Source organism: Hypomesus nipponensis, chromosome 19 (assembly GCF_054491055.1).
Source record: "Hypomesus nipponensis isolate SF chromosome 19, ASM5449105v1, whole genome shotgun sequence".
Taxonomy (NCBI): domain Eukaryota; kingdom Metazoa; phylum Chordata; class Actinopteri; order Osmeriformes; family Osmeridae; genus Hypomesus; species Hypomesus nipponensis.
The window spans coordinates 4,090,069-4,116,500 of record NC_140379.1 but is presented as its reverse complement, the minus strand read 5'-3'; the positions used below and the strand labels follow the sequence as shown (position 1 = coordinate 4,116,500).

The 26,432-nt window shown below is 54.1% G+C and overlaps 1 protein-coding gene across 4 annotated transcripts in view; it reads left to right on the top strand.

Moving 5' to 3' along the window:
- dmxl2 (Dmx-like 2) overlaps positions 1 to 26,432 on the top strand; it is a 39,057-nt gene that overhangs the window by 10,616 nt on the left and 2,009 nt on the right. The window contains exons 10-52 of one of the 4 annotated variants that reach the window (XM_084681700.1): positions 211 to 476; positions 744 to 1,013; positions 1,203 to 1,432; positions 1,631 to 1,833; positions 2,284 to 2,405; positions 2,521 to 2,610; positions 3,194 to 3,302; positions 3,598 to 3,717; positions 4,134 to 4,361; positions 4,491 to 4,765; positions 4,990 to 5,162; positions 5,541 to 6,186; positions 6,700 to 7,023; positions 7,443 to 7,562; positions 7,852 to 7,987; positions 9,234 to 9,344; positions 9,571 to 9,740; positions 9,872 to 9,969; positions 10,362 to 10,527; positions 11,455 to 11,719; positions 11,902 to 12,104; positions 12,221 to 12,613; positions 12,726 to 12,908; positions 13,290 to 13,574; positions 14,259 to 14,450; positions 14,538 to 14,614; positions 14,975 to 15,105; positions 15,865 to 16,110; positions 18,057 to 18,131; positions 19,342 to 19,532; positions 19,701 to 19,834; positions 20,013 to 20,098; positions 20,207 to 20,408; positions 20,653 to 20,770; positions 21,489 to 21,554; positions 22,387 to 22,473; positions 22,798 to 23,061; positions 24,209 to 24,269; positions 24,601 to 24,728; positions 24,875 to 24,952; positions 25,167 to 25,258; positions 25,420 to 25,472; positions 25,922 to 26,139. In XM_084681700.1, coding sequence (XP_084537826.1) covers positions 211 to 476; positions 744 to 1,013; positions 1,203 to 1,432; positions 1,631 to 1,833; positions 2,284 to 2,405; positions 2,521 to 2,610; positions 3,194 to 3,302; positions 3,598 to 3,717; positions 4,134 to 4,361; positions 4,491 to 4,765; positions 4,990 to 5,162; positions 5,541 to 6,186; positions 6,700 to 7,023; positions 7,443 to 7,562; positions 7,852 to 7,987; positions 9,234 to 9,344; positions 9,571 to 9,740; positions 9,872 to 9,969; positions 10,362 to 10,527; positions 11,455 to 11,719; positions 11,902 to 12,104; positions 12,221 to 12,613; positions 12,726 to 12,908; positions 13,290 to 13,574; positions 14,259 to 14,450; positions 14,538 to 14,614; positions 14,975 to 15,105; positions 15,865 to 16,110; positions 18,057 to 18,131; positions 19,342 to 19,532; positions 19,701 to 19,834; positions 20,013 to 20,098; positions 20,207 to 20,408; positions 20,653 to 20,770; positions 21,489 to 21,554; positions 22,387 to 22,473; positions 22,798 to 23,061; positions 24,209 to 24,269; positions 24,601 to 24,728; positions 24,875 to 24,952; positions 25,167 to 25,258; positions 25,420 to 25,472; positions 25,922 to 26,139 — 7,685 coding nt within the window. Of the gene's footprint in view, positions 1 to 210; positions 477 to 743; positions 1,014 to 1,202; positions 1,433 to 1,630; positions 1,834 to 2,283; positions 2,406 to 2,520; positions 2,611 to 3,193; positions 3,303 to 3,597; positions 3,718 to 4,133; positions 4,362 to 4,490; positions 4,766 to 4,989; positions 5,163 to 5,540; positions 6,187 to 6,699; positions 7,024 to 7,442; positions 7,563 to 7,851; positions 7,988 to 9,233; positions 9,345 to 9,570; positions 9,741 to 9,871; positions 9,970 to 10,361; positions 10,528 to 11,454; positions 11,720 to 11,901; positions 12,105 to 12,220; positions 12,614 to 12,725; positions 12,909 to 13,289; positions 13,575 to 14,258; positions 14,451 to 14,537; positions 14,615 to 14,974; positions 15,106 to 15,864; positions 16,111 to 16,214; positions 17,054 to 18,056; positions 18,132 to 19,341; positions 19,533 to 19,700; positions 19,835 to 20,012; positions 20,099 to 20,206; positions 20,409 to 20,652; positions 20,771 to 21,488; positions 21,555 to 22,386; positions 22,474 to 22,797; positions 23,062 to 24,208; positions 24,270 to 24,600; positions 24,729 to 24,874; positions 24,953 to 25,166; positions 25,259 to 25,419; positions 25,473 to 25,921; positions 26,140 to 26,432 lie in introns of those variants that run through there. The other 3 variants (XM_084681702.1, XM_084681701.1, XM_084681704.1) reach the window with 3 other exon arrangements.

Here is a 26,432-nt window from a genome sequence, read left to right as displayed (position 1 = left end):
TATGATTGATCGATTGATTCAGATCGAATCATGTCACACGATGGACATCTGTTTCATCTCCATGGTGTGATGGAAATCGCCGGATATCGACACTCGAACGTTGCCGTGCAACCAGAGAGAGACGTTTGGTTTTCATATTGCAGCGACTCTTTCGCGCGCTTCATCCGCCAGGCTAATATGAGGTGTGCAAACTCTCCCCTCACTCCCCAGACCTGGACGACATGTCGGACAAGGCCTCGTCTGAGCAGGGGGAGGAAGGGGAGCAGGAGGGCAGCACCAAGGCCTCGTCCCCGGGCTCCAGCAGCAGCGTGCCCCTGCCCTCCATGCTGCTGGAGAGGAAGATGGAGACCTTGCTGCTGGAGTGGAACAGGAGCGCGGACATGCTGTTCACCATCCACCCCACGGACGGCTCCTTCCTGGTGTGGCACGTCAAGTACCTGGATGAGTTCATCCAAGGCATCTTCAGACAGGTTCAGGTACGTAGACACGGGCCCAAACACACCAGATCTCTATCTCTCTCTCTCTCAGACTCACTCACTCTCTCTCACACACACAACCATGAACACAGGCACATAAGCACACGCTCACCCACACGGTAGTTCAATTTGTGATTGTGTTCTTCTGAACAGAGATGAGGTGATACGGTGATTCCTCAAGCATTACAAACAAGCTTCCCTCCTCTTCCTCCTCCCTCTCCCTTCTCTTCCTCCCTACTCTTCTTCCTCTTCCTCCTCCCTCCCCAGGTGTCCTTCTCCTCCCGTATCCCCGTGGCGTTCCCCACAGGCGACGCAAACTCCCTGAGTAAGAACATCCTGATGTACGCGTGCAGCGTCCCTGAGGCTGAGGTCCCCGGGGCGGGCGAGCAGGGCAGGAGGGGCCGGCGGGTCCCCCGCTCTGCCTCCGTCTCTGCCGGACTGGGCTCCCCCGCCCTGGACCCCAGCCTCACCCTCACCCCCGGCATCGGCCCCGCCGTCATGATGGTGTCCAAGCACGTGGACGGGTCCCTCAACCAGGTGAGGCGGCTTAGAGGATTATAAATCGATATATATCGTCAGATGTTGTTAGTTATCGTTCGATATATCGTTAGATATCGTTCGATATATCGTTCAATATATCGTTCGATATATTGTTTAGAAAATATTGTAGATATAGCATGTGGTGAAGGCTTTCTTTTCAATTCCGTTTCCTCCTCCCCCCTCCAGTGGTCGGTGACGTTTGCTGAGCTCTCGGCCTTCTCCAACGTTCTGACCGTGTCCCACAAGTTCCGTTACTGCGGCCACCGCTTCCACCTGAACGACCAGGCGTGCCACACAGTCCTGCCCCTGTTGCTCACCTCCTCTCACCACAACGCCCTGCTCACCCCGCCCTCCGCCCCCGGGGCCCCCGACACTGACCAGCCCCCCGCCCTCGCCCCCTCAAAGGGGCTCCACAGGTAGCGATTGAGGGAGGGGGGGAAGGAGGGAAACAGGCAGATAAAGATGGATACAGTAGATGACGCTTCTCATAGCAACGCATAGTACAGTATTCCAAGGAATATTTTTTTGGGGGGCACTACCTTGAAATCGTAGTCTGACTGTGTGCATGTGTTGTATTGTACATGTTTTACATGTGTTTTTGCCGTGTTCTACAGGAAACAGCTGCGCAACGCGGCCACGAGAACCTTCCATGACCCTAAGGCCATCTACAGCGAGCTGATCCTGTGGAGGGTGGACCACATCGGGCCGCTGTCCTGCACCGGGGGGGTGTCAGAGCTGGCCAGGATCAACTCCCTCCACACCTCCGCCTTTAGCAACGTGGCCTGGCTGCCCACCCTGGTCCCCAGCTCTGTCCTAGGTTGGCACACACACAAACACACACAAACACACACACAAACACACACACACACAAACACACACACACTCCCTGGCCCTCAGCTCTGTCCTAGGTTGGCACACACACACAAACACACACACAAACACACACACACTCCCTCGCCACCAGCTCTGTGTCAGGTTGGCACACACACATCCAGATCCTCCCCTGTATAATTAGTATGTAGCTTCTGAGCTGTTTATGGTTCATAAATACACGTGATCTAGTAAAAAAGGTTCAGAAGAGTCTGTTTTGCTGACTCATTCCAGCCTTTGAATAGAGATGAGTTGTTAGGATAGTGCCATCCAAATAATTAACCGACTGTCAAAAGTCACATTCCTTTTAGTCATAGTCCAATAAACCAAAAATTGCCGTGGCGACCTGATCGTTCCTCAGCAGCACCATGTGACCTCAGGTTGTGTGCCCTCGCAGGTACGTACTGCAACAGTGCCAGCGCGTGCTTCGTGGCGTCTGACGGCAAAAACCTCCGCCTGTACCAGGCCGTGGTGGACGCCAGGAAGCTACTGGATGAGCTGTCCGACCCCGAGACGTCTGTGAGTAGTCACACGCACACTTTGACAGACGCAAGTTTTCTCCTCCCGGCAGCGTGCTGTGTCGTTGCAATGGTCCTGGAGCTTGACTGGGATGGTTCTTGTGTTTGCTGTGTAGAAACTAGTGGGGGAAGTGTTTAACATCGTGAGTCAGCAGTCCACCGCCCGACCTGGGTGCATCATCGAGCTGGACGTCATCACCAACCAGGTGAGAAGAGGGTGTTCTGTCTCACACACACACACACACACACCATCTCATGTTGTACCAGGTTTTCACTCGATAACAAAGTGTTTCTTGTCTTACACAGAGTATGGCATCTTTTTTTGTCCTCTGTCTCTCTTTCTCTCTTTCTCTTTCTCTCTCTCTCTGTCTCTCTCTCTCTCTCTCTCTCTCTCTCGCTTATTCTGTCTCTGTCTCACTGTCTCTGTCTCTGTCTTTGTCTTTGTGTCTCTCTCTCTCTCTCTCTCTCTCTCTCTCTCTCTCTGTCTCTCTCTCTGTCTCTCTCTCTCTCTGTCTCTGTCTCTGTCTCTGTCTCTGTCTCTGTCTCTCTCTCTCTCTCTCTCTCTCTCTCTCTCTGTCTCTCTCTTTCTGTCTCTCTCTCTCTCTCTCTCTCTGTGTGGGTCTCTCTCTCTTTCTGTCTCTCTCTCTCTGTCTCTCTCTTTCTGTCTCTCTCTCTCTCTCTGTCTCTCTCTCTGTCTCTCTCTCTCTCTCTCTCTCTCTCTGTCTCTCTCTCTCTTTCTCTCTGTGTCTCTCTCTCTCTCTCTCTCTCTCTCTCTCTCTCTCTCTGTAGTGTGGCTCCAGCACCCAGCTGCTGCATGTGTTCCAGGAGGACTTCATCCTGGGCTACCATCCCCAGGAGGAGCCAGAGCTGTTCACGCCTGCCTTCCCCTCCACTGAGGGTACACACACACTACACACACACTACACACACACTACACACACCCTACACACACCCTACACACACGCTACACACACTCTACACACACGTACTAAACACACTATACACACACTCTACACTTGCACACACTATACACACACACATTACACATACACAGAGAATAGTGGAAACCAATGCACTGCTGCATATTTTTTTTTTCTCGCAAAGCTCCATGCTGCCATGTTCCTGTGAAGGTGAAAGCCCTGCTCCTGTGCTACAACAGCGTCTCAAGAGAATCTGTGTTCCTCCCCTTGCAGTGTACGAGGCCCCTCCCTTCTCAGAGAAGTTCTTCCTGGTGGTGATAGAGAAGGACGCCAACAGGAACTCCATCCTGCAGATGTGGCACCTGCACCTCAAGTCTGTTCACGCCTGCATGGGTGAGTCCCAGCTGCAGTCTGTTCACGCCTGCATGGGTGAGTCCCAGCTGCAGTCTGTTCATGCCTGCATGGGTGAGTCCCCCTGCAGTCTGTTCACGCCTGCATGGGTGAGTCCCAGCTGCAGTCTGTTCACGCCTGCATGGGTGAGTCCCAGCTGCAGTCTGTTCACGCCTGCATGGGTGAGTCCCCTCTGCAGGTCCACTGTGGACAGACTCCCTCCTGTCCACCAGCCTGGCACTGCACTTACACTGACGTTACACTCGTTTACCTGGCGCTTTTATCCAAAGCGACATGCAAACAGTGCCCATGACAAGCACTGCCTAATGTGTGTGTGTGTGTGTGTGTGTAGCAAAAATCATTTGACCTGTGTGTTCTGATGCTGTTTACTGTGTGTGTGTGTGTGTGTGTGTGTGCAGACGAGCCGGTGGCAGAGCAGACGTTCCAGAGCCAGCTGATGGTGCCCGTGCAGCAGCTGAACACTGACTCCTCCCCCGACGCCTCCCCTCTCACCTCCCTGCCGCGCTCGGCCTCCACCGCCAACCTGCAGTCAGCCAGCAAGCTGATCCTCAGCTCCCGCCTGGTCTACAGCCAACGCCTGGAGCTGCCCCCCGGCGTGGAGGTCACCCGGGCCACGCCCTCCGCAGGTGGGCCCCTCGCTCGCTCGAATCAAGCGTCCGCTGTCATCGGGAACAGCCCCACCTGTCTGGCGTGGCGTGTTTGTTTACTGTGCCTCATGTGTGCCTCTTTAAGTGTCTCTCTCTCTCTCCCTCCAGGTCACCTTAGCTCCTCCTCCATCTACCCGGTGTGCCTGGCGCCGTACCTGATCGTCACCACCTGCTCCGACTCGCACGTGCGCTTCTGGCGCTGCGCGGTGGAGGGCGAGGAGGGGCAGGCGGAGGGGCCGGCGTACCGCTGGGAGCCCTGGGCGCTGCTGAACGAGGAGGAGGACAACAACAGCTCGGTGTGCGTGTCGGGGCGGCCCGTCGCCGTCTCCTGCTCCTACACCGGACGCCTCGCCGTCTCCTTCAAACAGCCGCGGCCTGGACAGGTGGGTTAGGACACCTTGCTGGGCCTTCTGACACTCCTGGAACCGGATTAACACAGCCTGCTCTATCATCTATAGATAGTTAGATTAGAATTATTTATATTTACAGAATACCTACTAATATACCACACCCTCTCACGATTTATTGCTTTAGTAATTCAAAGGGCATCATATTTTATTTAAGAAGTAAAAGAAGATAATGTTGTCTGCCGCTGTTTGCCCCCCAGCCGCAGGGCTCAGGGGCGGACTTCTCCATGCACGTGTCCATCTACGAGTGTGAGTCGACGGGCGGGTCAGAGTGGGTGCTGGAGCAGACCCTCCACCTGGACGACTTCACCAGACCCACCTCCACCCTGGACCCCCGCGTCAGCGTCGACTCCAACCTGTTCGTCTACAGCAGGTGTGTGAAGACACGGGAGCGGTCTCCACTGGCCGTGAGCGTGTTTGGTGTGTGTGTCAGTGTGTGTGTCAGTGTGTGTGTCAGTGAGTGTGTCAGTGAGTGTGTCAGTGAGTGTGTCAGTGAGTGTGTCAGCGTGTGTCAGCGTGTGTGTCAGCGTGTGTCAGCGTGTGCGTCAGCGTGTGTGTCAGCGTGTGTCAGCGTGTGCGTCAGCGTGTGTCAGCGTGTGTCAGCGTGTGCGTCAGCGTGTGTGTCAGCGTGTGTCAGCGTGTGCGTCAGCGTGTGTGTCAGCGTGTGTCAGCGTGTGCGTCAGCGTGTGTGTCAGTGCACATACCAGCGTCCCCCAGCTCACCCAGCGTCTCCCCCCTCATCCTCCTGCAGGTCTGACCTGTACATGAGCCGTGACCAGCGCTCCCCCAACATCAAGCACTACGTCCACCTGGACTGGCTCTCCAAGGAGGACGGCTCGCACATCCTCACGGTGGGCGTGGGCTCCCACATCCTCATGTACGGACGTATCTCCGGCATGGTCCACGAGCAGCCCTCCGGCAAGGACGGCGTGGCCGTCATCACGCTGCCCCTAGGGGGCAGCATCAAGCAGGGCATCCGCTCCCGCTGGATCCTGCTGAGGACCGTGGACCTGCTGTCGTCCGTGGACGGGACCCCGTCCCTGCCCGTGTCCCTGTCCTGGGTGAGGGACGGCATCCTGGTGGTGGGCATGGACTGCGAGATGCACGTGTACGCCCAGTGGAAGCAGGACAGGAAGCCGGGCGAGGGCGAGGGCGCGAGCCTGTCATCGGCTGACGACATCGCGGGGGGGGCGGTGGCGGAGGGGCGGGCCCGGTCCAAGAGCGTGATGGAGGGGACGGCGGTGGCGGCGGCGGCGGACGAGGCCCTCGTGGCCCCCGCGGGGCTGCAGGAGGGGGGGCTGTTTGAGGCGGCTCACTCCCTGTCGCCCACCCTGCCACAGTACCACCCCACCCAGCTGCTGGAGCTGATGGACCTGGGCAAGGTCCGGCGTGCCAAGGTGGGTGGGGGTCTGGGGGTGGATGGGTGTGTGTGTGTGGGGGTCTGGGGGCGGATGGGTGTGTGTGTGGGGGTCTGGGGGTGGATGGGTGTGTGTGTGGGGGGGTCTGGGGGCGGATGGGTGTGTGTGTGGGGGTCTGGGGGTGGATGGGTGTGTGTGTGTGGGGGTCTGGGGGCGGATGGGTGTGTGTGTGGGGGTCTGGGGGTGGATGGGTGTGTGTGTGGGGGGGTCTGGGGGCGGATGGGTGTGTGTGTGGGGGTCTGGGGGTGGATGTGTGTGTGTGGGGGTCTGGGGGTGGATGTGTGTGTGTGGGGGTCTGGGGGTGGATGGGTGTGTGTGTGTGGGGGTCTGGGGGTGGATGGGTGTGTGTGTGTGGGGGTCTTAGGGTGGATGGGTGTGTGTGGATGTGTTTGTGTGCGCTTCTTAAAAAAAAATGTTATCTGAATGCACCATCATCTTGTATTTACCCATTTCATCATCCATCCATCTGTCATCCATCCTCCTCCTCCTCAGGCTATCCTGTCTCACCTGGTCAAGTGCATCGCCGGAGAGGTTGCCGTGGTGAGGGACGTGGAGGCGGGCGAGGGCGGAGCCAGGAGACACCTGTCCAGGACCATCAGCGTGAGCGGCAGCACAGCCAAGGACACCATACTGGCCGGGAGAGACGGGGGGAGAGACTACACCGAGATCAACTCCATCCCCCCGCTGCCCCTCTACGCCCTGCTGTCGGCCGACCTGGACACCTCCTACAAGGGCGGGGACGAGGGGGCCAAGGCCGGCATGGAGGGGGAGGGGCCCCAAACCAGCGCGGAGAACCAGTACTCTGATCTGTTCCAGGTAACCAGTACTCTGATCTGTTCCAGGTACGCCTGCAGCAGCCCGGGTTCAAATGCTGCCCGGCCCTTTGATGCATGTCTTCGCTCTCTCTCTCTCTCTCTCTCTCTCTCTCTCTCTCTCTCTCTCTCTTTCTCTGTCTCTGTCTCTCTCTCTCTGTCTCTTTGTCTCTCTCTTTCCCTCTCTCTCCCTCTCTTTCTCTCTCTCTATCTCTCTCATCTCTCTCTCTCCCCCTCTCTTTCTCTCTCTCTCTGTGTCCCTCTCTCTCTCTGTCTCTCTCTCTTTCTCTCCCACTGTCCCTCTCTCTCTCTCTCCCTAGCTTTCCTGTCACACTTCACTTGAAACTGACAAATGAGGCATAAAAATGCCCCAAAATATATCTTAAAAAAAGGCATAACACAACCCTCCACCGTCCTCCCCAGGTGCAGGCAGTGACCACGGACGACTTTGTGAACTTTGCCACAGAGAAGGTGGAGAAGAAGTCTCGGGTCATCAACCTGTCTCAGTACGGACCCACGTACTTTGGACCGGAGCATGCCCAGGTACCCTGCCCACTCACCCCCTCCCCCTCCTCGCTACAGAAGGGCTTTGGCTCAGTGGTTAGAGCTTTTGACAGCTGTACGTCGCTTTGGTTAAATGCATATGTTATGATTATTAAATGAAAGCATTATATATAAATACATGTTATTATTAAATTAACACATTATTATTATTATTATTATTATGAAGAATGTAACTCTGACTTCCTGCCTCCGTCCTGCCTCCGTCCTGTCTCCTGCTTCCATCCTGCCTCCGTCCTGCCTCGGTCCTGCCTCGGTCCTGCCTCCCCAGGTGTTGTCCAGTCACCTGATGCACTCCAGCCTCCCTGGCCTGACCAGACTGGAGCAGATGTTCCTGGTGGCCCTGGCTGATACAGTGGCTACTACCAGCGCTGAGGTCAGCAGCTCCACTGACAAGCAGTACACAGGTGAGAGTCTGGATGAGACGGGGGGGGGTGGTATGCTGAGTGTTCGTCTGGCTGTCTTATTCAGGTATGTAAGGCCAGCCTGACTGCCCTTGAACCCACTGAAGGCTCTTCTATTTTCTAATAAAAAGCTTAATAGACGTTTCTAGAAATAACATCTAATCGCGCCTGAAACTTGATTGTAAGTTTGGGTTTACGGATGCTTTCCCCAGCCATCCCAAACAACTAAGAAGAAACACACACACACACACAAGTTCACACACACTCTTAAGCTCACACACACACACACAGCCACTTTGAACACTTCATAGTTATCTTTGTCTCTCTACCTCCAGTTTCAATCATGTTTATTTAGTCTTTTGGGAGGAAGTGGAGAACAGGAGTGAACAGAGCGTTCCGTGGCTGAGTAAGCATGGAGACGGGGGCAGGGCGGGCTCAGGGACATCACGGCATGGCTGTCTGGACCTGGCCTGGGACAGGGGAGGGGACCTCACGGCAGGCCTGTCTGGACCTGCCCTGGGACAGGGGAGGGGACATCACGGCATGGCTGTCTGGACCTGGCCTGGGACAGGGGAGGGGACCTCACGGCAGGCCTGTCTGGACCTGGCCTGGGACAGGGGAGGGGACCTCACGGCAGGCCTGTCTGGACCTGGCCTGGGACAGGGGAGGGGACCTCACGGCAGGCCTGTCTGGACCTGCCCTGGGACAGGGGAGGGGACCTCACGGCAGGCCTGTCTGGACCTGGCCTGGGACAGGGGAGGGGACATCACGGCATGGCTGTCTGGACCTGGCCTGGGACAGGGGAGGGGACCTCACGGCAGGCCTGTCTGGACCTGGCCTGGGACAGGGGAGGGGACATCACGGCAGGCCTGTCTGGACCTGGCCTGGGACAGGGGAGGGGACCTCATGGCAGGCCTGTCTGGACCTGCCCTGGGACAGGGGAGGGGACATCACGGCAGGCCTGTCTGGACCTGGCCTGGGACAGGGGAGGGGACCTCACGGCAGGCCTGTCTGGACCTGCCCTGGGACAGGGGAGGGGACCTCACGGCAGGCCTGTCTGGACCTGCCCTGGGACAGGGGAGGGGACCTCACGGCAGGCCTGTCTGGACCTGCCCTGGGACAGGGGAGGGGACCTCACGGCAGGCCTGTCTGGACCTGCGCCCGCCCTGGGACAGCGCTGGCTGTGGCGCTGGTCTGACGGTGGCTGTGTTCTAAGGTGTCTGTGTGTGGGGGGGCTCTCTCTCTGCAGGGGGCGAGGCCCTGGATGAGTGCGGGCTGAGGTACCTGCTGGCCATGCGCCTGCACACCTGTCTCCTCACCTCGCTGCCTCCTCTGTACCGCATGCAGCTGCTGCACCAAGGTGGGGCACACACACACACACTTACTGATATTGCTTCATCGGCTTCATCGAATGTCGTGTATCACATAAGAGCTGCATAGAGTCATTAGGGGTCAATAATTGGGTCAATAATTGGGTTTCCTTTCATTGCTACGCAGCACAATCGTTTTTTTATGACCTTGAATTAAGTTGCTGCTGTGTGTGTGTGTGGTTTCAGTTGGGTAACTTCTGTGTGTGTGTGTCCCAGGCCTGTCGACGTGCCACTTTGCCTGGGCGTTCCACTCCGAGGCGGAGGAGGAGATGCTGAACATGATCCCAGCCATGCAGCGTGGAGACCCCCAGTGGTCTGAACTCAAGGCTGTCGGGGTGGGCTGGTGGATCCGCAACATCAACACCCTCCGCAAGATGGTGGAGAAGGTAACCTGCCCCGACTCTCTCACTCTGCCGGCGCATTCTTCAACGCTTCTATGTCTGACACCGAGGTTGCAACCACTTCCCACTGCTACACACTGTCCCAGTACTGTGTGTGTGTGTGTGTGTGTGTTCAGGTGGGCAAAGCCGCGTTCCAGAGGAACAACGACCCCTTAGATGCTGCTCTGTTCTTTCTGGCCATGAAGAAGAAGGCTGTGCTCTGGGGCTTGTTCAGGTAGGACCACCACACCCAGCCCTGAGCAGCTGCCTCACCTTCACCAACCCTAACCAACCTACCATGCTGTAGTAACACCCAGCCCTGACCAGCTGCCTCACCTTCACCAACCCTAACCAACCCTAACCAACCTACCATACTGTAGTAACACCCAGCCCTGAGCAGCTGCCTCACCTTCACCAACCCTAACCAACCTACCATGCTGTAGTAACATCCAGCCCTGAGCAGCTGCCTCACCTTCACCAACCCTAACCAACCTACCATGCTGTAGTAACATCCAGCCCTGACCAGCTGCCTCACCTTCACCAACCCTAACAAACCTACAGCACTGTGGCAACACAGTCATACAGTAGTAACACAGTCACACTGTGGCGTGGTTGTGTCTTTCCCAGGTCCCAGCATGACGAGAAGATGACCACGTTCTTCAAAAACAACTTCAGCGAAGACCGCTGGCGGAAGGCTGCCCTAAAGAACGCCTTCTCTCTGCTGGGCAAGCAGCGCTTCGAGCAGTCTGCTGCCTTCTTCCTGCTGGCCGGCTCCCTCAAAGACGCCATGGAGGTATGGACACACACACACACACCCTCTCACTGGGCTTTCAACACTCTCATTTAGTCATTTAGCAGACGCCCTTATCCAGAGCGACTTACAGTAAGTACAGGGACATTCCCCCCGAAGCAAGTAGGGTGAAGTGGACACAAGGACACGACGTCATTTGGCACGGTGGGGAATCGATCCGGCAACCTTCCGATTACTAGCCCGACTCCCTCACCACTCAGCCATCTGACTCATCTGACTCTCAGTGTAGAGATGTGATGGAGTCATTCTGTGTGTGTCAGACATGGGCTGTAGCTGTGCTACAGCGCAGCGGCAGCATAGGAGAAGACTTAGCCTAAACGTCAGAGATAACAGCAGCACTGAAGCACTGAAAGGTCTACTTAGTTTACCTTGGGCCGAGTCTGCCAAACCACAGTCATAACACACAGATAGGAAGAGCCCAGGGGTTATTACCGTGGAGAATGGACCTGACTCTGCAAGCGACGTTGGAGAGTCTAGCTGGTGGAATTGTTTTGCGATGTAATAATCTTCTTAGCACTACAGGCAATTTTAAGTATTGTGTTAGAATCACATCAATATGTTCAGTTCTGAGCTATAAACTGAATTTCACAGAGACGAAACAGGATTTCAAGCACAGTGTCTTTTTCAACATGCCTGACTCTTTAGCTGACTGTGGAGGTGACGCTGAGGTGACACTGAAGTGACCTTCAGACCGTGTCTCTGGGGGTCAGATGGCTGAGTGGTTAGGGAATCAGGCTATTAATCAGAAGGTTGCCGGTTTGATTCCCGGCAGTGAAAAAGGACTTTGTGTCCTTGGGCAAGGCACTTCACCCTACTAGCCTCGGGGGAAATGTCCCTGTACTTACTCTAAGTCGCTCTGGATAAGAGTGTCTGCTAAATGACTACATGTAAATGTCTCTGGTCGTCTAGGTGTTGCTGGAGAAGATGGAGGACATCCAGCTGGCCATGGTGGTGGCCCGGCTGTATGAGGCCGACTACGAGAGCTCCTCCACCTGCCAGGGCATCCTGTTTGAGAAGGTGCTCGGCTGCAACAGGGACGGCAGCGGATACCACTGCACCAAACTCCACCCTGACCCCTTCCTGCGGAGCATAGCCTTCTGGATCATGAAGGACTACACCAAAGCCCTGGACACGCTCCTAGAGCGGATCCCCAAAGAGGACGAAGAGAACCCCGGTGAGGAGAACCGAGTTGTTCCAATAAAGTGAAACCCGTTCTTTTGCGGTAAAAAACTGTACCACTGGTTACTTTCACAGTCTCTCCCTGCCTTTCCTGTCACACTTCACTTAATATCCGTCTGATAAAACATACAAAAATGGCCCAAAAATATATATACAATATCTTTTTTTCCCCCTCAGATACGATGGTACGATCCTGCAACCCGGTGGTGTTTAGTTTCTACAACTACCTGAGGACACACCCCCTGATCATCCGCCGTCACTACGGCCAGCCGAACGGCACCCCGGCCAGCGCGGGCCTCACGTCGGAGAGGAGCAGCGCGGACGAGATCAACCTCATAGAGCGCAAGCTGTTCTTCACCACCGCCAACGCACACTTCAAGGTGAGGCCCCGCGGACGCGAGCTCCACGGTCTCGGTGGTTAGACCCTCTCTGTGGTACGTGTGCTCTGTTTACCGTCACCATAACCTGTGTCCTGCACGTCACCATGACTCCACAGGTGGGCTGTCCAGTGCTAGCCCTGGAGGTGCTCTCCAAGATCCCCAAGGTCACCAAGAAGTCTGGCTCTTCGTCCCAAAGCAGAGGCCCGCCCGTGGCCAACATCAGCTCCAGACAGCCCCTGGAGAATGGGACCCAGGGAGGGGGCATAGACTGGGGCGGTCCTCCCCCAGCCGCCCCTGCCCAGGCCTGGGGTGAGGAGAGCTCTGCCGCCCTGGACTGGGGTCAGCCTCTGGTCAAGCTGGAGGACGATGGGCTGCAGCTGGACTGGGGAGTGGACAAGGAGGACGAGGAGGAGGATGATGACGGAGGTCTGACGATGGGGCAGCCAGAGGGCAAGGCAGAGGAGGTGTCGGGGGGAGAGAGACCCGGGATGCAGAGAGAGGAGTCTCAGGTAGGACTTGCTCCATGACACAGAATATAACAGAAAGCCCGTCTATAGACATGGATCAGTACAAATGACGGTTTAGGGTTTTTTGAAAGTGTTTTTCCGTTGGCGCCGGCAGGGTGAGTCGGAGGTGGACGTGATAGCGGAGCAGCTGAAGTTCCGGGCGTGTCTGAAGATCTTGATGACGGAGCTGCGGACGCTAGCCACGGGCTTCGAGGTGGACGGAGGGAAGCTGCGCTTCCAGCTCTACAGCTGGCTGGAGAAGGAGATAGGAGCCATGCACAGGATCTGTAACTACAAGGTACGCCTACACCACCAAACTAGGGCTGGGGGGTAAAAAGCGATTCACATTTGAATCGCGATTCAGTCTTCTAGCGATTCACAAATGTAAAACATCGATGGTAATTGTAATGTTATTTTTGTAAACATGTATTTAAAAACCTCACAATTCGAATCAAACTACGTATTATTTTAAGAAATCTTATCAAGTGAAATTGTGTTCCCTCCACTGGTGAACGCAAATGTAGTTAAACCTTAGCAAGCTCATAACTAAATTGTTTGCACTTAAATTCGATAGGGCATTTGTTGCAGCGTAGACAACAAGCATTAGCTAGCTATCAAAGCCATCACTATCAAAAAGCCTCATGGCCGATGCGATATCCCTGCTCGTCTACCCCCACAGGTGAAGGGGAAGGAGGAAGCGAAGGAGGTGGAGAAGTGGGGGGAGGGAGAAGGAGAGTTCCAGGAGGACGACCGCACGGAGGCCGGGGCGTACGAGCGCCACCAGCTGGAGCGTCGACGCCTCCAGGCCAAGCAGCTGCACGCAGAGCGCCGTAAGGCCTGGCTCAGGAAGAACCAGGCGCTGCTCAGGGTGTTCCTCTCCTACTGCAGCCTGCACGGGGCCAAGGGCGGAGGGGTCACCTCCGTACGCATGGAGCTCATCTTCCTGCTTCAGGAGAGCCAGCAGGTACACACACACACACACACACACACAAACACACATACACAGGGAGTCAGACGGGGGTCAGATGGCTGAGCGGTTAGGGAGTCGGGCTATTAATCAGAAGGTTGCAGGTTCGATTCCTGGCCGTGCTAAATGACATTGTATCCTTGGGCAAGGCACTTCACCCTACTTGCCTCGGGGAGAATGTCCCTGTGCTTACTGTAAGTCGCTCTGGATACGAGCTTTACAAGCCCACGTAAACCCACATTAACACTTGAAGTCCTCAGACATCTGGTTGAAGATGTTTGGTTAGCTGGGTCTTTCACTGATGGGAGCGTGCAGAGGCCCATCTGCAGCGAGTGAGGAGCTGTAGGAAAAGGGTTTTTATTTTGTTCTTTTAATCTTTATTATGATTCGTAAACTGAATGTTGTGTTCCCAGTTAAGGGTGGTGATAGCCGCAGGTTTTAACCAAGTGTCTGAATCGTTTAACATTTAGAACTAGAGCATTTGTTAAGTCAGTTAACGACTACACAGTTCATTATGAGCATCCCCATTTAAAACGTCCATGATGTTTGTAAAGCAACACTCGATTTTTTTCATATATATATTTTTATTCTAAATTATTCTCCTTGTTTTCATCCTAAAAAAGACAATTCTGTGATCAAATGGCGTTGCTGGTGTCTTGTTTTGGCTGCTCTGGCATTCAGGAGACCACAGTGAAGCAGCTGCAGTCTCCGCTGCCCCTGCCCACCACCCTGCCCCTGCTGTCAGCCAGCATAGCGCCCACCAAGACCGTCATCGCCAACCCCGTCCTGCACCTCAGCAACCACATCCACGACATCCTCCACACCATCACCCTCATGGAGCAGGCTCCCCACCCTGACCTCATGGACGACAGGGTGAGGCTCTGGGGAAACACTGCCGGCCCGCTGAGCACTTTACCAGGGATGTTCTGACGTTGACGTGTTGTTTTCTTGTCACCTCAGGTGATTGCTCTACACACCCTGGCTGCTTCTTTATCTGCCTGCATCTACCAAGCCCTGTGTGACAGCCACAGCTATAGGTGGGAGCGCACACACATACACGCACGCTCTCTACGTAGTAGGGGTGGGAATCTTTTGGTACCTCACGATTCAAATAAATTCTTGGGGCACGAAATCGATAAAAAATAGTTTCACGTTTTTTTTTCTTCGATTTTTAATTCCCCCCCCAAAAAAAGAATTAATAAATAAATAAAAACATACAAAATATATTTATTTATTTTATTGTGAATTGATGTGAAACACTTGAAGACTGAATCGCGATTCAAATGTGAATCGATTTTTCCCCCCACCCCTACTAAGTAGTTATCCTCTAGGCAGTAGTTATCTCCCCAACCCCCTCAACCACTGACACCTACTCGCTGTCCCATGATGGCTTGCAGCAGTCAGGCGGAGGCGAACCAGTTCACAGGGATGGTGTACCAGGGCCTGCTGCTCAGTGAGAGGAGGAGACTGCGTACGGAGAGCATCGAGGAGCACGCCACACCAAGCTCCGCCCCCTCACAGTGGCCTGGTAACACACACACACACACCAAGCTCCGCCCCCTCACAGTGGCCTGGTAACACACACACCAAGCTCCGCCCCCTCACAGAGGCCTGGTAACACATACACGCACACCAAGCTCCGCCCCTTCACAGAGGCCTGGTAACACACACACCAAGCTCCGCCCCCTCACAGAGGTCTGGTAACACACACACCAATCTCCGCCCCCTCACAGTGGTTGGTAACACACACACCACCCCTACCTGACCTAGCAGAACTGCACTCACTGAGACTGGGGCTCTCTGTGTTAGCCTGCACTGAGGGAGAGGAGAGCCAGATGGTGTTCAGTAGTGAGACCCACAGGAGCCTTTAGGGGGTGAACAGAAGGACATAAGAACATCACGCCATCTCAACACACTCCTGTAAAATCACTTTCAAATCATATTCAGTTATTTATTTATTTTTGCTTGTGCAAATGCATTGAATCAAATCACGTTTGTATATATATATATATTTTTTTTTTGCCTGGGCAAAATGAATAATAATAATTGTATTGATATTTTTTTTGCCTGGGCAAAAAATCTGATCACTTCCTTTCAACAACTGAAAAAATAATCCCTTTTTTATTTTATTTTTTTGTCTCTGCAAAAATCTAATCACTTCCTTTCAAAAAAAGAAAAATGCATCATTATTGTATTTTTTTAAATAATTTAATTATTAAAAAAAATAAAAAATATTCAGGTATTTTTAATTGTTTTTTTGTTATAGAAGTATTTGTTGTGTCTGCAGGTGTGTCGTCCCTGATCTCTCTGGTTCAGTCTGCCAGGGAGCTGGACCAGCCCAGGCTGAACGTGCTGCTGTGTGAGGCCGTGGTGGCTGTCTATCTGTCCCTGCTCATCCACGGCCTGGGCACTCACTCTGGGAACGAGCTGTTCCGCCTGGCCGCGCACCCCCTCAACAACCGCATGTGGGCCGCTGTCTTCGGGGGAGGGGCCAAGGTCATCATTAAGCCCAAACGTCCCGAGATAGCTCCAGGTAGATCACGCCCTCTCTCTCTCAAACGCTCCCCACCCTCCCTTCTCTCTTCTGGGTCTCACCTTCTCTTTTCTCCGGCTGTTCTCCTGGTGCTCTGGACTTAGGTGCTGCCCTCTCTTCATCACTCTACCTCCTCCGCACTCTTCCTCTCCTACTTCCTCTGACACCCTCCGGTGTGTCACTTGCCTGTGTGTCAGGATGTGCTCTGCTCTGTGTGGAGACTGGCCTGTGTGGCAGGATGTGCTCTGCTCTGTGTGGAGACTGGCCTGTGTGGCAGGATGTGCTCTGTGTGGAGACTGGCCTGTGTGTCAGGATGTGCTCTGTGTGGAGACTGGCCTGTGTGTCAGGATGTGCTCTGTGTGGAGACTGGCCTGTGTGTCAGGATGTGCTCTGTGTGGAGACTGGCCTGTGTGTCAGGATGTGCTCTGCTCTGTGTGGAGACTGGCCTGTGTGTCAGGATGTGCTCTGTGTGGAGACTGGCCTGTGTGGCAGGATGTGCTCTGCCCTGTGTGGAGACTGGCCTGTGTGGCAGGATGTGCTCTGTGTGGAGACTGGCCTGTGTGTCAGGATGTGCTTTGCCCTGTGTGGAGACTGGCCTGTGTGTCAGGATGTGCTCTGTGTGGAGACTGGCCTGTGTGGCAGGATGTGCTCTGTGTGGAGACTGGCCTGTGTGGCAGGATGTGCTCTGTGTGGAGACTGGCCTGTGTGGCAGGATGTGCTCTGTGTGGAGACTGGCCTGTGTGTCAGGATGTGCTCTGTGTGGAGACTGGCCTGTGTGTCAGGATGTGCTCTGCTCTGTGACAGGGGAGTTCATACCAGCTTCACCTGACGACGGTCAGGGGGCGGAGAGGCTTGAGCGTGATGAGGCCCCCCCCACGCTCACTGTCACCCAGCCCCCTCAGAGACCCACTCAGAGACCCACTCAGAGACCCCCTCAGAGACCCCCTCAGAGACCCCCTGGCCCCCCTTGTCCAGGGGGAGTTGGGGTGGTCCCATCACCCCATGACAGCAGTGAGTTTCCCTGTTTAGGATTTGCAGTGCTGGATTTGCAGTGCTGGATTTGCAGTTCCTGGTTTGCAGTGCTAGTTTACAGTGCTGGTTTGCAGTTCCTGGTTTGCAGTGCTGGTTTTCAGTGCTGGTTTGCAGTTCTTGGTTTGCAGTGCTGGTTTGCAGTGCTGGTTTGCAGTTCTTGGTTTGCAGTGCTGGTTTGCAGTTCCTGGTTTGCAGTGCTGGTTTGCAGTGCTGGTTGCAGTTATTGGTTTGCAGTGCTGGTTTGCAGTGCTGGTTGCAGTTCTTGGTTTGCAGTGCTGGTTTGCAGTGCTGGTTTTCAGTTCTTGGTTTGCAGTGCTGGTTTGCAGTGCTGGTTTTCAGTTCTTGGTTTGCAGTGCTGGTTTGCAGTGCTGGTTTGCAGTGCTGGTTTTCAGTTCTTGGTTTGCAGTGCTGGTTTGCAGTGCTGGTTTGCAGTTCTTGGTTTGCAGTGCAGTACACATGAGTGGGGAGCTTTCGTCCTTCCTGTGGTGAGCAGGGACATGGCTGTGTTTCCCAGGTTTAAACTGCTGCAAAGGTTTCATGTTTGTCTCATGTGTCATCTCCTCTCATCCCATGATGTGTGTGTGTTTTCATTGCATGGCATGAATATTGTACTCACTGGGTTCATGTACCACATGTGCTGAGGCCTTACTGCAGCGGCCGGGGTTTGAATCCCTCCCGAGACCCCCTGGTGCATGTGCATGTCTTCCCCTCTCTCACTGTCTCCATTGCCTTTTCTGGCTACCTTTGTATACTATCCAATCAAGCATGAAAACGCCAAGTAAATCGATACAAAAAGTATATATAAAATACATATATATACTGTGTACTGTGCATTGCCAACCATCTCATGTCATCTCGTGTTGTTGTGTGTGTGTGTGTGTGTGTGTGTGTGTGTGTGTGTGTGAGCGGAGCAGCGGTTAAGCCAGCAGAGACCAGGACAGAGCCGTTCCCTGAGCCTGCTGCTGACTCAGACACTAAGGCTCAACCAGGTACACGAGCCGCCGTCTGCGCAGTCTCCAGCTGTCTCTAGCTGCCTGTAGGGCCAGGGTGTGGTGGGGTCACTCCTAGACTGTGTGTAGCGTGCAGGTAGCTTGCGCCACGGTGTCACAGCTGACTGGCGTCGCGGGTGAGTATGGCGGTGTTCCCCTGTGAACGTGATAGGTGTGTTGTAGCTGAATCCCCCTGTAGTTGAAACCTTTATGGACCGTGCTGGAGAGGGAATCACTCAGACACATTTCAGTGCAGGATCTGGCCTCGAGCTGTGGTGCGATGCGGACTATCACACTCGTACCTGGCTGGCTCTCACACCTTTGTTTGCTGGTCCTTAATATTCCTGTGTGAGCAGCCTGCGGTGCTCAGGACAGGCAGGGGGGGGGAGGAGATGTGCTGCCAGATCCCCTGTCTGAGGGTTAGGGTTAGGGTCTAGATAGAGCCGTGTGTTTAAAGGACTCCACAGAAGGTTACGACCAGCTGAGGGGAGCTAAATGCCAACAAATCGATAGGAATCAGTCTTCTAGATTGTTAATTCTGTTCTTCTTTCAGACACTCTCAGAGACACACACACTCTCACACACACACATACACACACACACTTTTTGAGATGAGAGGACTATAGATTATTCAGAGCAGAGAAAATTGAGAAATGGACAATTCAAACGCTTGACCAAACACTCAATATTTTCTTTTTGAGGCGACGGTCTGTGTTCTTATTTGGCCATGTTAATGTATCCATTGTTCATTTTCCTTATGTTTTTATTTATTCATCTCAACATTGTGTCTAATTGTTTAGGTCAGACCGTTGTGTGATGTTGTGGAGGTCTGTGTGTGCTGTAGCGTACCATGTGTGTGTGTGTGTGAATAGTCTGCGTCTAACGTCTGGTCTGTGTGTGTGAATAGTCTGCGTCTAACGTCTGGTCTGGTTTGTGTCTCATTTGTCTGGTTTTCCTCAGTGGTACCTGAGATAGTCACCCAGGATAACTGTACAGGTTTGTGTACAACCATGTGTGTGCCTCTGTATCTTTCCTTTCTCTTTTTGTGTGTGTGTGTGTGTGTGTACAGTATGTGTCTGAGACACTGCTGTCTGAGTGAAGACAGTACCAAATACCTTCTTCAGTATCCTCTGAATCTACCACTCCCTGACTCTGGACTTGTTTAGCTCTCTAACCCTGCTCCCCCCCCCCCCCCCTCCCTTCCCCCCAGCCGTGCCCCCCCCGCCCCCGGCGGAGGATGTGGACCGGCACCGGCGCAGGTTCAACATGCGGATGCTGGTCCCTGGGCGTCCGGTGAAGGAGACCCCGGCCACGCCCCCGCCCGTGCCCCCGGAGAGGCCCACCTACCGGGAGAAGTTCATCCCCCCGGAGCTGAGCATGTGGGACTACTTTGTGGCTAAAGTGAGACACCCTGCCGCCAGCGACCAGTCACATCCTAAGTGGGACATGAGACACTGTAGAGCTCATCAGCTGGAGCATTTGGCTAAGCTAATGTACTCTGTCACCCTCCCTTTCTCTCTCTCCCTCCCTCTCTCTCTCTTTCTCTCTATCTCTCCCTCCCTCCCTCAGCCCTTCCTGCCTCTGTCAGACAGCGGTGCTCTGTACGACTCAGACGAGAGCGGCGCTGAGGAGGAAGAGGACGATGATGACGCCTTCCTCTCTGACACCCAGATGACTGAGCACTCGGACCCCAACTCCTACAGGTGGGACTGGACCCCCGACCCCCCCTGACCCAGAGGGACTGCTCCTTTCCTCTTCCTGTTCTGATAACGTGCCCGTCATGGTTATTAAAGATGGTTATTAGGGTTGTGTCCTGCGTCTTAATTGTTATGATGGGTCATTTCCTGTTCTGATCATGTGACCTCTCTCCCTGCCCTACAGCTGGTCTCTGATCCGTCTAGTGATGGTGAAACTGGCTCTGAACAACGTCAAGACGTTCCTCCCCCTCACCGGCCTCGACTTCACAGGTACCACACACACACACACACACACACACAGCCAGACCTCCTCCCAAATTGAACGTGAGAATGAAGACATGGTCCCTGTGTGTGTGTGTGTGTGTGTGTGTGTGTCAGACCTGCCCGTGACCTCTCCCCTGAGCAACGCCGTGCTGAAGACCCTGGAGAACTGGGAGCAGATGATGCTGGAGAGGATGAACAAGTTTGACGGCCCCCCGCCCAACTACATCAACACCTACCCCACCGACCTGAGCGCCGGGGGCGGCCCAGCCATCCTCAGACACAAGGCCATGCTCGAGCCTGACAACACACCCTTCAAGTGAGCACACACACATATACAAGACACACACACACACACACACATACTGGAACCGAGTACCCATGGCAGTGTTAGAAACACTTAGAAACACTAAGGTACTCAGGTGTTACCTTCTCTCCTCTTCCTCTCTCTACCTCCTCCACACTCTTCCTCCTCTCCTCCTTGCTCCCTAATGCCGTAGGCTCAGACGTCTCAGCACCATGTCTGACACTGAGCTGTGTGTGTGTGTGTGTTTGCATGTCAGGAACAAGAACCACGTGTCGTTCCCCGCCAGGCGTCTGTGGCACTACCTGGTGAAGCAGGACCTCCTGCAGGACACTCTGATCCGCTACATCTTCACCAAGAAGAGGAAGCAGAGCGAGGTACAGTGGAGGAGAAAGACCTGCTGCAGGAGCTGCTTCTGCTGCTGGTACTGTGTGGGATCATTATCATGCCCTGGTTCTGCTGCTGGTACTGTGTGGGATCATTATCGTCTCTGTTCTTCTAGAACACCCCAATACACCGTGAGTTCTCCTCCCCTTAGTTCAAGGTGATCTGCATACATTTGCCCTTGGCCTAAGGTTCCCTTGGAGCACACACATACACACACTTTTATTATTGTTTTGCCTTGACAGAATACACTGAACTTGTCTGATTGATAATAGCTTACTATTTGGCCTCATGATCCTATCTCCAGACCACAGCCTGTAACACAGACACTACATTAGCTCCTCTCTGATTGAATCAAGACTGCAGACTTCAATTCAGTGTTATCGAGACCCCCAAAAAAGAACATTGTTAAAACAGACTTGACGTTCTAGGCTCTTGGAGGTTGAAGGTAAGTTGTTCATGTGTTGGCATCAGAACCATGTGTGGCACATCCATGTTGGCAGCTGGCTGGTCACCACAGTCCTTCCATGGGCACATTGGCAGAGAAGTGGTCTGGGTGGGCACTATCATTGACCGTCTTTGTGGCCGGACAACCCTGTTCATTTTTATGATTTCTCCCCCCCATCTCACGTTGTGTCTTTCTGTTTGTGCACGTGTTTTGTGTTGTGACGTGTCTGTGTGTGTGTGTGCTGTGCGTATTGTGTTGTGTAGTCTGTAGACAACCATGTGGACCATCTCAATCCAAACAGCATAGCAGGAGCTCTCAGGTCCAGCAAGGTAGTATGCCTGCGACCCACCTCCCCCCTCGACCTGCCTGCCTGTCTGGGCCTGTCGCTAGCCTGTCGCTAGCCTGTCGCTAGCCTGTGGCTAGCCTGTCACCCTGCTGGGAAGGACAACCGCCCACAACTTTCTGAGGCTTGTTTTGTCTGCTCGTAGTTCGTGGGTGACTGTGGGTTCGTACTGGTTTAATGCTACCGTTAAATTGGAGTAAAGTTCCTCTCGTGATTTGAGAGGAAGGTTCGCATGTTCTGTGTCCAGTGTGGCCAGACAGAGACGACCCTCTGTCTCTCTCTCTCTGCGTGTGTCTGGATTTCTGTCTGGGTTCCCCTGACCAATCACAGCCCTCCAGGGGCCGCTTCAACCCTTCACCTCAGCTAACCTCCACCCTCCTCACAGCTCCGGGGTCTGCTGCCGCTCCACTAACACGTCACCCTCCCTGGGCACAAACACTTGCTAACCCCCCCTTCCCCCCACCCCCCCGCAGCGGAGACCCTTTGGGGCCTGGCGCCGCTGACGCCTGCTTGCTCACCTCTGTGTCTGGGCCCTGCCTGGGTCTGGGCCCGGGCCCTGCCTGGGTCTGGGCCCTGCCTGGGTCTGGGTCTGGGTCTGAGCCCTGCCTGGGTCTGGGCCCTGCCTGGGTCTGGGCCCGGGCCTTGCCTGGGTCTGGGCCCTGCCTGGGTCTGGGCCCTGCCTGGGTCTGGGTCTGGGCCCTGCCTGGGTCTGGGCCCTGCCTGAGTCTGGGCCCGGGCCCTGCCTGGTCTGGGTCCTACCTGGGTCTGGGCTGCCTGTGCGTGCTCTGAGGGATGACGTTGGGATGATTTGTTTCCAGGTGGAGGCGGACCTGGGCTACCCAGGAGGCAAGGCAAAAATCATCCACAAGGAGTCGGATATTATCATGGCCTTTGCTATAAACAGGGTAAGACTAGGGCGTCGTACATACACACACACAGAAAAAGCACCCACGATTTGTTTACATTTAGGTTGCCTTAAATACACATATTTGATGTCTTCTGTATTTCTGCGGCAGTATAAAATCGCAGTGTTGAGAAAAGTTTAGTTTCGTCTTATCCTTCATGTATTTCTTCAAGCATTTTTGTCGAACAAAAAAAACACAACATGATTTGTGTCTTTTGCACAGTACTCATGCGCATCATGTGCGTTCCTAGGTATACATCTTAGGTTTATTCACTGTTCATCCTCCCTCCCCCCCCCTCCCGCCCTCCTGCCCTCCACACGCCAGGCTAACACCAACGAGATTGTGCTGGCTTCCACCCACGACGTCCAGGAGGTTGACGTGTCGTCGCTGGTGGCGGCCCAGCCCTTCACCTGGATTGGAGACGACTTTGACAAGGAGTCCCGCAGCTCCGATGACGTGGACCACCGCTCGTCCCACACCAACATCGCCCAGGCCAGCAGCAGCGCTCCCTTCGCGCCCCCGCAGATGGCCGTGTCTGCCTCCATGCCCTGGCTGGGGACCGGGCAGACCAGCATGGGAGCTAGCGTGGTACCATGCTTTAGTCCATCTGTTTATTCTCTTTCTTTTTTTTCTTTTTTTTTACACTACATCTCTTTAAAACGCACACCGCGAGGACGCACCTACATTTAGAGACCTTTCACCTCAGCACTTTTCCCCCCAGTGCTGAGGTGAAGTGCTGGAGTCGGTCAGATTGGTGTACTTCCTGGTGTTGACCAGTAGAGGGACACAGGCCTGGTCAGACAGCTCCAGCTGCTGTGGATTAGAGCCACATTTCCTACAGTCAGGCATCAGTTTGTGAAAAATGTAACTGAAAGCAACAAGAGTCCCTCTCAAAGAACCGGATCAACTCGCCTGCATGGTACAAATCTGCACGTCATGCTTCTTTACCAGTCAGAGCAGGAGAGAGAGAGGGAGAGGGAGAGGGAGAGGGAGAGGGAGAGGGAGAGGGAGAGGGAGAGGGGGGAGACAGAAAAGGAGCGAGAGGGAGAGAGAAAAGGAGCGAGAGGGAGAGAGAGGGGGGGGGAGAGAGAGGGGGGGGAGAGAGAGAGAGTAAAGAGAGAGAGAAAGAAAGAGAGAGTGAGTGAGTGAGTGAGTGAGGGAGAGGGAGAGAGGTGTATTTATAGTCTTTATCAGCTCCCCTCCAAACACTGCGCTTGGGACTCAACAGCCCTATAGATGAGTCTGTGGAGGAAGAGATAGAGCTGTGTCTGTGCTTGTGTGGGCGAGCGAGGAGCCTATCACCACCACAGATACCTCCAGCTCCCAGCCTCAGCTGTCCCAAGGTGCAGACCTGCGTCACCCCAGCGCCAGCTCTCAGTGTCACACACAGCACCTGATAATGACAGGAGACGGCCCACCAGCAGGACAGAGAAGCCACACATGTACAGTACTGTGCAGAAGTCACTGGCACCCAAGAGTATGCCATGAATATTGTCTGAAATATATATATATGTTTTTGTGCCTAAGACTTTTGCACTCTACTGTATATATATATATGATATACTGTATATACGTACATATTTGTGGATATAAACTGTATACATATGACTATATTTGTAAATGTATATAAACATAATTCTTTCATTGACCTGATCAGAGGTTTGACAACTGAATTAGAATCCCGGCGTTGCTGAATGAGGACGATAACGTTCTCTGTTGTTGTCGTTGTCTGCAGATCATGAAAAGGAACCTGAACAATGTGAAAAGGATGACATCCCATCCCATATACCAGTACTGTAAGAGACTTTACTCGTCTGCATGAAGCGTGCATTAGGCCAGAGGTCTTCAATCCTGGTCCTCGAGGGCCCCTGTCCTGCATGTTCTAGATGTTTCCCTGCTCCAGCACACCTGCTTCAAATAAACGGGTTGTTAACTAGCTCTGTGGAAGCTGGGTAATGACCATTCATTTGAATCAGGTGTGCTGGAGCAGGGAAACATCTAGAACATGCAGGATCGGGGCTCTCGAGGACCAAGGTTGAACACCCCTGCATTAGGCCCTGCTGCTGGGACCCCGTAGCAAAGTCCTGACTGTGTGTGTGTGTGTGTGTGTGTGTGTGTGTGTGTCAGACATGACGGGGGCCCAGGACGGCAGCGTCAGGATGTTTGAGTGGAACAGACCTCAGCAGTTGATCTGCTTCAGACAAGCAGGCAACGCCAGGGTCACACGCCTCTACTTCAACTCCCAGGGAAACAAGGTGCGCACACACACACACACTACACATTACACACACACTACACACATCCACACCCCACACTCGCACACACACATCCAGTCCTCTGCTAAAACATGCAGTGCAGTGATGGTTATTGCTGTGATGATGCATCGCTGTGATCTCTGCAGTGTGGAGTCGCTGATGGTGAAGGCTTCCTCAGTCTCTGGCAAGTCAACCAAACCTCCTCCAATCCTAAACCCTATCTGGTATGTACACACACACACACACACACGCTAATGCACACACACTGAACATACTGCACTGGACTTACACACCTGATGTCTCTCTGTCTCCTCTCTGTCTCTGTCTCTGTCTCTCTCTCTGTCTCTCTCTCTGTCTCTCTCTCTCTCTCTCTCTCTCTCTCTCTCTCTGTCTGTCTCTCTCTCTGTCTCTCTCTCTGTCTCTCTCTCCCTCTCTCAGAGCTGGCAGTGCCATTCTAAGGCATGTGGTGACTTTGCCTTCATCACGTCCTCCAGTCTCATTGCCACGGCCGGCCAGTCCAACGACAGCAGGTCAGTAAACACACACACACACACCCCCAGGTATTATATCATTCCATCAAGTATATACACACACCCACACCCAGACCATAACCACACTCTTACACATTGAAAGTCACCACAAGTACTGACACTACAGCCTTAACACATCGCTTGTCTTTGTGTCTTTGTAGAAATGTATGCCTGTGGGACACCCTGGTATCACCTAGCAACACCATGGTGCATGGTAAGAAACCCCAGCACCTTCCCAAAACCGTCTCTCTCTCTCTCTCTCTCTCTCTCTCTCTCTCTCTCTCTCTCTCTCTCTCTCTCTCTCTCTCTCTCTCTCTCTCTCTCTCTCTCTCTGTCTCTCTCTCTCTCTCCTGCTCTCTCTCTCTCTCCTGCTCTCTCTCTCTCCTGCTCTCTCTCTCTCTCCTGCTCTCTTTCTCTCTCTGTCTCTCATGCTCTCTCTCTCTCTCTCCTGCTCTCTCTCTCTCCTGCTCTCTCTCTCCTGCTCTCTCTCTCTCCTGCTCTCTCTCTCCTGCTCTCTCTCTCCTGCTCTCTCTCCTGCTCTTTCTCTCTCCCCAGCACCTTCCCAAAGACAATTCTCTCTCTCTCCGACATCCCAATAACAACCCTGGGTATAGTCGGCCCTCTCACATATCCGGTGGTGTGTGTGTGTGTCTCTCCCCCCAGCCTTCCCCTGCCATGACAACGGGGCGACGGTGCTGCAGTATGCCCCCAAGCAGCAGCTCCTCATCTCGGGGGGCAGGAAGGGCTTTGTGTGCGTGTTCGACATCCGTCAGAGGCAGCTGCTCCACACCTTCCAGGCCCACGACTCGGCCGTCAAGGCCCTGGCCCTGGACGCCTCGGAAGACTTCTTCGTGACCGGGTCCGCGGAGGGCAACATGAAGGTGACTCCCCCGCACGCACTCAGACCCCGCCGCACGCGCTCAGACCCCCGGCTTGCAGCTGACAGGGCCCTGGAGGCTGTGGAGGCTGTGGCCTGTCGTGGGAGGAGGAGAGCTAGCAGACGCCAGGGTTGAAGGGTATCTCGACTGACAGGGTGTACTGTAGTTTCTGTCAATCACTGGTTTAAGGGTATTTTGGGTATTTTTTCCCCCCTCAGGGTTGTTGAGCTGGGCAGGGGGAGGGATTATCAGTTTAGGCTGATACATGAAGAAATGATGAATGTTGACTAGACCTT